Source organism: Harmonia axyridis, chromosome 4 (genome assembly GCF_914767665.1).
Source record: "Harmonia axyridis chromosome 4, icHarAxyr1.1, whole genome shotgun sequence".
NCBI lineage: Eukaryota > Metazoa > Arthropoda > Insecta > Coleoptera > Coccinellidae > Harmonia > Harmonia axyridis.
In genome coordinates this window covers 7,337,694-7,347,288 of record NC_059504.1, presented here as the reverse complement: position 1 = coordinate 7,347,288, position 9,595 = coordinate 7,337,694, and the positions used below count along the sequence as shown (strand labels likewise).

The window sequence follows — 9,595 nt, the reverse complement described above, 5'->3', positions numbered from 1 at the left end:
CAAGGTTGAGTTAGTTCAAAATGTTATAGTCCTGTTAATTTGAAAACTGCATACTAGACAGAAATCAAAATTCTCATTTAGATACGAATAATAATTATTTTAAACCCATTGCAAAATTTCATGTTGATCTAATAAGCAGAACCATAGAAAATTGAACAAAAGCATTAAAAAAAATTATCCAATATTTCTGTGATTATGGAACCGACGACGCTGAGATTCTGGATATTCTTATACATTGTAAAATAACAATTTTAAGCTTGGCTCAAACTTTCAAACTGTTCCCAGCATCAGAACCATAGAACATTCAAGAAGAAGAATTTCAAGCTTAGTGAGAATTTTTATCTGAAAATTTTTTTTCTAAGTCTTTTCCCTCCAAGTTACTGCCCTCTAATTTTTTTTTTTTTCATATCGTCCCATATAAGATTTTAGTTCAAATCAACTTCTTTCATTTCAATACTCATCAATGATATACAGAGACATTTAATATTTTTATAAGATTATACGGAAAGAACCTGAACATTATTTTATTTTTCTGTTATCAAACCAATAATTTTAATAGAAAAAGCCAAAATATAAAACAGATGCAAATTGAACTTGTCTTCTTTGATTTTTTTCCCTTGCAAAATGTTGAAGCATCAACAAATATTGTTGTTGATTTTCTCATCTTGTTGAGATATTTGGGAAAGCTTAGGGTCAATCTCCATTTTAAAAGTGATGAATTTAGTTAAACAAAGATCTTCATAAACAGGATTTTATTATAATCAGAATAGGACAACTTAAAATCAAAAAAGAAACCCTAGCTAAGATCAAAAACATTTCCAAAAAACAAAAATTTTTTATCCTAATATCACCCTTTATCTTAGCAACAGTCATAACACTTAGAAAATCGCAGATTTATGGATCAAATACAAACAACATCTAGAACTGTAGCATGTATACACTATATATTTGTTGCAGTTGCAAAGAAAATTCAAACAAATCATAATTAAAGACTAACACTACCTATTAAAAACAAGGATATCAACAAGTTGAACAGTACGTTAAAATGTGAACTTCAAGAACTATTAATATTTCTAAATTGAAATATTTCCTGTTTGAGATTATTAATCAGAAATTATATGATTGAAATTATGTATTCAAAGGAACCTTTATTATTAGGAAGGATTTACAAGTTTTATAATTTACTTTTTGATCTAAACACATACAAAATGTTAACATTGAAATTGCTTGTGAATAGAAATCAAGTGTCATCTTTTTTCAGAGAAATTTTCAGTTAGTTGAACACACATATTCCATCATAAAAAAATGTAAATAATTTTACAAAAATATGAAAACGATTTTCTAAACTAAAAGACTATCATGAGCGATTTACCTCAAATACATTTTTGACTTTCCAAAATCAATAAATAACCATCGATTTTAGTGTTTCTTAATGGAAAATAATCTGACTGTTAAGGGCCAAATTTATAGATACCCTGTTCCATATTTTATCTGATTGTATGTTTTTTTTAATTAATTTTTCTCATCAAGAATATTTCACAAGCTATAAGTTCAAATACTTGAATATACTTACTTACATAAATATCAAAAAATGGACTTTGGCTCAAGAACCAGAGTGCACCAAAAAGCAAACATTCAGTTAGTAAAGCTTACAGCCCAATCACTTGTACGAAACCGTGGTACAAGAGACCATCATTTAGAGCTATCCACAGATATTGATTAAATTAAATAAGAAAATCAGTACAATACAAACTTCTTAAATAATGACATAGCATTTCACAATCTATTTATCATTTTGAATACTTTAACCTTACTGCAACTGCATTCAAATGAAGTTTCAACTTCCTCTGTATATTTGTATATATACAATATGACTGAGCCGTCAAATAGGAGTACAACTTGTATAAATGCAAGAATATGTTTCACAATCAAAGTCGACAATCAGCACACTGAATCTGATTACGTCATGTTTAAGCTGTACTTTACAATATTGATAAACATGGTGAATTAACCTCTGTGTTGTAAATACTGAAATTACCAACCTCTAAATACTTACATCGACATATAATTTATCATTTCAAACTTTTTGAATTTTATATTTTTAGTTTTAATAACATCATGCTCAAGAAAGAAGATGTATATCAAAAGAAATCACTAATTCTAGAGTGTTCTAGTAGATGGTATATTAAAAATAAGACAATATAAACATATCTTGCAAGCACCTATAAAACGTACTCTGGTCTCTTTAGGTCAGAACTACGAGGACATTCATTGTAATTTATTTCAGTAGCACTGAAAATGAAACAGAAGCATGTAAATAGGAAGATAGGTCAAATTAAACTTCATTGAAAGCAATAGATGAATGAGAATAGACTTATCTTGATGACTATTTCGTTGAAAAATAAGCTATTCGACAAATATTTCAAATTCTGTCAATTTATTCAGAGATCCTCATTCAGAACATAAAATTTAATCTGTAAAAATTGTAAAAGAAAGGAGTGGCCGCCAAAATGTCAGAATTTTACTCAATATGACGTCAATGGGTTCAACAGAAAGGTACCGTAAGTAGCTTCGCTACTGATAGGTATCAGTTAGTATACTCTGCTGGATGGGTTGCTACTTTTCTTGCCAGCAATAGGTTCTGTGGGTCCTTCTTGAAGGTTACGTTATGATGAGAGACAATTTTCTGTTATAATATCGATTTTTATTTCCAAGTTGGCTTACAGTATTATTACTTTTTTATTCTTCAATATATGGGAAATTTATTCAGAGTAACAGTTCAGAATGTTGATAAACGTATAAGTTCCTATTATTGCTATATTTGAAATTTAAATTTCGTCCCAAAATCACTGTCATAACTGTCACTAATGTCAGTTACTCAACATGTTACCAAAAAGTAGCTTAAAATAAATTTGCTACCAGAAATGGCGACCGCTCCGTAGCATATGCTTAAGATTCATAGAATCCCTGGTGTGTGTACAAATTCGATTTTATTTCAGATTTTTCGAGATATCCACATGTTGTTTTGGTGTTCTGCTTCACCAGAGTTCTGTAAGGTGGCGTTTTTCAAAAAATTTTCGAATTCCCGCTATCTGCCTGGCGGCGTTTGAAAATGAAATAATGATTTTAGATTTTACAAACTTTCACAACAAATTACAATTCAGTTCCTATCGAATTCCAAATGAAACGTATGGAATACCATGACAGAGTATAGAAGATTGTTACGAGCATAGAATATAAAATATTATTGTTCTATACTCAAAGGTCACGAGAGCCGAGAATCGAGAGAAATGTCAAATATAAACGATGTATGCGCCATCTGAAACAGACGCGATCCCTCGAAATCAAGTAGGGATCAATCTGAAAAATCTTTTTGTCTGAAAGTTTTACAGGTATAAGTAGACACACCAGGTTTTCTATTTTCAGTCAACTGCTGGAGCGCTTATGTAATGTTAAGTAATGAATTTATTATCAATTAGTGTTTCATTGCAAATACTACTTTGATCTCTCACATTCTTACTGTAGCAATCTGTTTTAGGTTAGAATTCAATGTTGTTTCAAAAACCCTGAGTTTCAAATACCTTTCTATAGAGAAAATGATTCTGTAAAATCTATCGAAGTCTAATATGTGAGGATTTCAATAAATATGAAAAATTTCTTCTTATCATCAAATAGCCTATTCTAGGTGATTTCGAGATTGTGTATCATAAGTTATAACTTAATCAAAATATGACTGGCTAAATGGATAATTGAAGGCTTAGAATCTTCATCGTAGATATACATGATCCGATAGCCATTCACAATATGAATTTTTTCACTGAAAAAAAAAATGAGGAAACAAACCTTAATCTTTTGAAACAGACGTATCCATAGGACTAGCAGGCTGTGGTGCAGGAATAGCAGGTTTAATAAATCTCTCCGAAGGCCGTCGATGAGCAGAAGCAGGGGAACCGCCGCCACCGTGATGCAGTGGAGCTGGTATCAACTGACCACATGCATGACACCTTAGTGACATACCCACCACTAGCGAATCACGAGGGGAAGGTGCCTGCATTGGGGCTGTACCTAGAAAATAAAAACAAATTATTCAAATCATGTTTTTTTTTGGTTGAAATATGTTAGTATTCTTCTGACTAGATAGATCTCCAAGCTAGGGAGATAATAAATGGCACTGCTGACAGACTGAGATGTTACATACCTAGAGCCTGCTCGCTGCTTAAGTGCTTATCTTCTTCCAATTCTAGAGAACTTTCACTTTCAGACAGGTGTCTGCATAGAGCTTCTCTTCTATCCACTTCCATCTGAAGTTTTCGCTGTAATCTGAGATTCTCCTCCTTGATGTTACGTTCTTCTTGAGCGTAACGTTGCATATTTTGAGTATGTTCTTGCTGACTGTTAGTAAGAGTTTGACGCAACCTAGCATAAAAACAAATCATTAAAATAAAATGCCTCGAAATACACTCAATTTTCTTTTATGAATTCAGTATTGTACCATAAATGAAAACTGGAGAATTTCAAAAAAATTACCTTGAAACCTCTGAGCGAAGATTTTGAATATGCGAAGTGAGATTGCTTGCAGTATCACCATTGTTTATTTCCCTAGGGCTGGTAGGATCAGAAACAGGTTGATCCAGTTTGATCTGCAGCATTCTCTTCTCAGTTTCTAATTTATCCATCTTTTTCCAAAGTTTGTTGACTAAGGCCTCTTGTTCTTGTTCCAGTGTGTTTTCTAGTTCAACCTGAGAATTTATATTTTATTTTTTCTTCAATTTTACTAGACAATAGAAATATACCTTTTCTCTTCTAAGCTGCTCCAAGTTGCTCTGTTTAGCCAGAGTTTCTGCTTCTAACTTTTCTATCTTTCTCATAAGACGATTGACAAGGCACTCCTGTTCCTGCTCTAAAGTCTGTTCTAACCTGCATTTTTCTTGACGTAATTGAGTGAGTTTTCTTGATAGATCATTAGTTAGGCATTCTTCTTCTCTCTCATAATGATGAGCTAAGGATTCCTTTTCCTTTTTCAAAGCCTGAATTTTCTTGAGCAAAGTGTTGGAAATGTATTCTTCTTCCTGCTCTGCTTTGGCTTGCTGTGAAAAAAACATGTAAAATTCAAAGCAAAAGCACACTTCACTGATAAATAGATTGAAGAAAAATTAGCTGTATTGTTATTCATACATACACTGAAATATAAAAAGCTAAGAAAGATTTAATGAGAAATAATCCATAAGATGAATATTTAACAATGTTATAAACAACCACAGTTTGGTAAATGACACCATATATAAATTCAGAAATGAATAATATACAAAGTAGAAAATGTTAATATACTTAAAAATTTTCAATGAAAATTGTGTTAAATAATTAGCAGCCTAGGTATAGGTTCTCAAATAACATTAACACTGTAAAAACCGCCTGTCATCTAAACAGAAACATGTAGAAAACTAATTTGTTCATTCTTAGAATGTACAATCGAAATAATTAATAAGTGCCTTTTTCTCTCAATTTGCTATAATACTTACTATAATAACAGATGCTTGACGTAGGCCTTTATTTTCCTCTTGAAGAGCTTTAACACGGAGCTTGTATGTATCTAGCTCCACCTTCAAAACTCTATTTTGTTGTTGTAAGCTTTCTATCCTTTTTTGCAATTGTTCTCGTGTTACAGGACTTGGAGGCATCATAATTGGGCCTCCATCTATGCTACTGGAGTCGGATTCACTTGCCGAATCTGCCATATCTTAAAAAAATTACCAATTGGGCTCACAAAAAATCACTTCACACAGCCGGAAATTTTATTAAAGATTCACAAGTTATTATTATTATATGGAACATATTCCTATGACTTACTTTTATTTTGAATATCAGAGAGATAATCAATTTTCAAATGAAAAAACTAGTAGCATAAAATTATCCAGTAAAAGATTCTAGTTAGGGCTTATAAAATTGACAGTACTTCGTGACAACTTCAACAGCCATTTGCATCACAGAAAACTATTGTCTCCTTATAAGAAAAATATGTAAAATTCAAAAAAAAAATTAAGAATACTGATGCAAAAATCAGAATAAAACTAATAATGAGACATAAAAAATTTGGTTCAAGGTTGAATGATTACAATTTGGAAAATTCTAAAGCAAATCAGTTTCAGAAATTGATTAAATACATAAAAATATTACTGATTTCTAATATCTTATTTCCTTTATTCAATTTTCACTTCTTCATGTGACTGAAAATTTTGTGTTCAAGAAATCCTCTAAATTTGACAACTGATGTCAAACAAATAAATAGTAAATTGTCAATTTTTTTTTTCGGCAAAGGATAACCTACGTTACCGTTTTGGGGTGTACTCTTTTCCGGTAGCTTTGTGGATTTTTGTGAATATTTGTATTTAAACTGCAGATAACTTGCAAAAAGGAATTGTGTGAATACACTCAAAATATGAATTGAATTTGAAATTTTTGATTACCATTAAAGAAATAAATATCAAGATGCTTGGTATAGGAAAGAAATCGTCAAATAGGTCCGAGGAACAGCTTACTCTGCTCACATTCTCTATTTTAACTTTGGCATCAATTTTATGTTAGTAAAATAATAATAAATGCTTTTCGTATTTATAATTAATAGAATGTATTGTTTACAGCCTTTGCTACTAGATTATTTTCTGTACTGAGATTTGAAAGTGTTATTCATGAGTTTGATCCATATTTCAATTATCGAACTACAAAATACTTAGCTGAAAATGGTTTCTATGCATTTCACAATTGGTTTGATGATAGAGCTTGGTATCCATTGGGCAGAATTATAGGAGGTAGTTGATAATTGATATTATGTTATGAATGCGTGTAATTGTAATTTGAAAATTTACAGGAACTATCTATCCAGGCCTGATGGTAACATCAACAATTATTTATAAACTTTGCTGGTTTCTCAATATTACTGTAGATATCAGAAATGTTTGTGTTTTTTTGGCACCTCTGTTTTCATCATTTACAACAATCATTACATACTTACTAACTAAAGAAGTCAAGAATGAAGGTGCTGGACTAGTTGCAGCTGCATTGGTATCTATTGTACCCGGTTATATAAGTAGATCTGTTGCTGGAAGTTATGACAATGAAGGAATTGCAATTTTCTGTATGCTTTTCACATATTATACTTGGATAAAAGCTGTTAAAACTGGAACAATTTATTGGGGAACACTTTCAGCTTTAGCATATTTCTATATGGTAATCCAGTATTTAAATTTCTACTCCTCAATTATATTAAAACCTTGCATTTCAGGTATCTTCTTGGGGAGGTTATGTCTTTCTCATAAACCTTATACCTCTTCATGTTTTGACACTAATGGCAACTGGACGTTTTTCACATAGAGTTTATGTTGCATATAGTACACTTTATTGTTTAGGTACCATTCTTTCAATGCAAATTTCATTTGTTGGATTTCAACCAGTACAAAGCTCAGAACATATGTTGGTAAGAAGTTATTTTTCATCTCACGTTATTGAAAATTTGTTTGTGGAAAGTAATATGTGCATTTTCTTAGGCTAGATCGAAATTTATTTTTGGCACTCGAATTGAATTGTTACATTTTGCAGGCTTTAGGAGTATTTGGTTTGTGCCAAATAATGGCTTTTGTGGATTACCTTCGAAGCAAAGTTACCAAATCAGATTTTGAAGCTCTTTCAACATTCTTGATGTACACTGTGGGGTTGATATTCCTAGCAGGAATTGGAATACTGACTCTTTCTGGAAAAATTTCCCCCTGGACTGGTCGATTCTATTCCCTCTTAGATCCCTCATATGCTAAAAACCACATTCCAATAATAGCCAGTGTTTCGGAGCATCAACCAACATCTTGGAGCTCATTTTATTTCGATCTGCAGATTTTAGTTTTCCTATTTCCAGCAGGATTGTATTTTTGTTTCAACCAACTGACTGATGCCAATATCTTCATTATTTTGTATGGTATAAGCAGTATTTACTTTGCAGTAAGTCATTTTTTTTAAACAAAATAATTTTTGGTTTTATACCAATAGGATGTTTGGCGGTATAAAAATATTTTTCTATTTATTGATATGCTCCCAGTTTTGACGTTTGAAAATAATATTCATTAGTTTAAAAAAAAATTATCAAATGCGCAAAAAAAAAAGATTTTCAGACATGGTTAATGAAAATAAATAAAATGAAAATGTTCCATGTTTTCAGGGTGTGATGGTTCGTCTCATGTTGGTTCTTGCACCTGTTATGTGCATTTTGGGAGGTATTGCAGTATCCCATCTTTTAGCCAAGTTTATGAAAAATATAGAGCAACAGAAGCCTCAAGAAAGCCGTAAAAAGCAACGCCTTGAATCAAACCATATTCTCAAAAATGAAATATCTTTAAGTTTTGTTGGAATAGTTTGTGTCTTGTTCATTTCCTACACCTTTCACTGTACTTGGGTTACATCGGAAGCGTACAGTTCCCCTAGTATTGTCTTAAGCGCACGATCTTATGATGGAGGAAGGATTATTTTCGACGATTTTAGAGAAGCCTATTACTGGTTGAAAATGAATACTCCCGAAGATGCTAGAATCATGTCTTGGTGGGATTATGGGTATGTATTCTTAGTTTTAATAAATCAGTTCTGTTAGCTTCAAAAAAATGAAAAAAGACGTAACTCAAATTGGTAATGAATGATTTTTAAAAATTTTCATTTACAGATATCAAATAACAGCAATGGCTAATCGGACAATTTTAGTTGATAATAATACTTGGAATAATACTCATATTTCGAGAGTGGGACAAGCCATGGCTAGTTCGGAGGACAAAGCTTATGAAATTATGAAAGAATTAGATGTCGATTATGTATTAGTAATATTTGGTGGATTAACTGGATATTCCTCAGATGACATAAACAAGTTCCTATGGATGGTTCGAATAGGTAAATATTTACTCGGAATTGTGGAAACATACCAAAAAATCCTTGAATTTGCATGTTCTTCACATTGTTCCATCATTTTCTAGGGGGTAGCACGGATCGTGGTGCTCATATCAAGGAATGGGATTTCTATTCATCAAATGGAGAATTTAAAATTAGTAAAGAAGGATCACCTACCCTTCTCAACTGTTTGATGTACAAGATGTGCTACTACAGATTTGGCCAACTTTATACAGAAGGTGGGATTTTATGAAAATTTATATGAATTCATTCGAATTTAACCAATTAAAATAATTTTCAGGTGGTAAACCTCAAGGTTATGACAGAGTTAGGGGTGCTGAGATTGGAAATAAGGATTTCGAATTAGATGTACTAGAAGAAGCTTATACTACAGAGCATTGGCTCGTACGCATCTATAAAGTTAAAGATCTTCCGAATAGGGGAGTGTAAAAATCACTAATTTACGGACATTTACTTTTTTCACTGATAATAAATACTTTTTTATATAACCCACTTTTTTTTGTTCCTATGTGATCAATCTTTGCAAGCTGGTGGGATGGCGCGCCACACGCTCCGCCAATCAGATTACAAGAATGGTATCAAACTTTTCTTGCGACCAATGGCAGTGGTAGTTCATTTGATCTGAGCATTTGACGTTTGGAGAGGTTATGTAAAAAGT

At 31.8% G+C, this 9,595-nt stretch overlaps 2 protein-coding genes across 3 annotated transcripts; one reads left to right on the top strand and one right to left on the bottom strand.

Annotated features, from left to right (window-relative positions):
* Positions 1-737: 737 nt before the first annotated feature.
* LOC123677377 (coiled-coil domain-containing protein 6) lies at positions 738-6,265 on the bottom strand. Of its 2 annotated transcripts, none has more exons than XM_045613868.1 (7): positions 6,175-6,265; positions 5,520-5,737; positions 4,794-5,087; positions 4,528-4,739; positions 4,199-4,416; positions 3,844-4,065; positions 738-2,292 (listed from the first exon to the last, which is right to left on the bottom strand). In XM_045613868.1, exons 2-6 carry the CDS (start codon positions 5,733-5,735, stop codon positions 3,845-3,847), a joined length of 1,161 nt encoding a protein of 386 aa, XP_045469824.1. In that variant the 5' UTR covers positions 5,736-5,737; positions 6,175-6,265; the 3' UTR covers positions 738-2,292; position 3,844. The 2 variants fall into 2 exon arrangements, with proteins under 2 accessions (XP_045469824.1, XP_045469823.1); XM_045613867.1 differs by lacking the exon at positions 6,175-6,265 and adding an exon at positions 5,848-6,007.
* Positions 6,266-6,298: 33 nt separating this feature from the next.
* LOC123677376 (dolichyl-diphosphooligosaccharide--protein glycosyltransferase subunit STT3A) lies at positions 6,299-9,424 on the top strand. The gene is made up of 9 exons (XM_045613866.1): positions 6,299-6,577; positions 6,639-6,806; positions 6,866-7,224; positions 7,280-7,471; positions 7,594-7,986; positions 8,204-8,592; positions 8,699-8,919; positions 9,003-9,155; positions 9,218-9,424. The coding sequence occupies exons 1-9, from the start codon at positions 6,487-6,489 to the stop codon at positions 9,364-9,366; spliced, it is 2,115 nt and encodes a 704-aa protein (XP_045469822.1). The 5' UTR covers positions 6,299-6,486; the 3' UTR covers positions 9,367-9,424.
* The last annotated feature ends 171 nt before the right edge of the window (positions 9,425-9,595 follow it).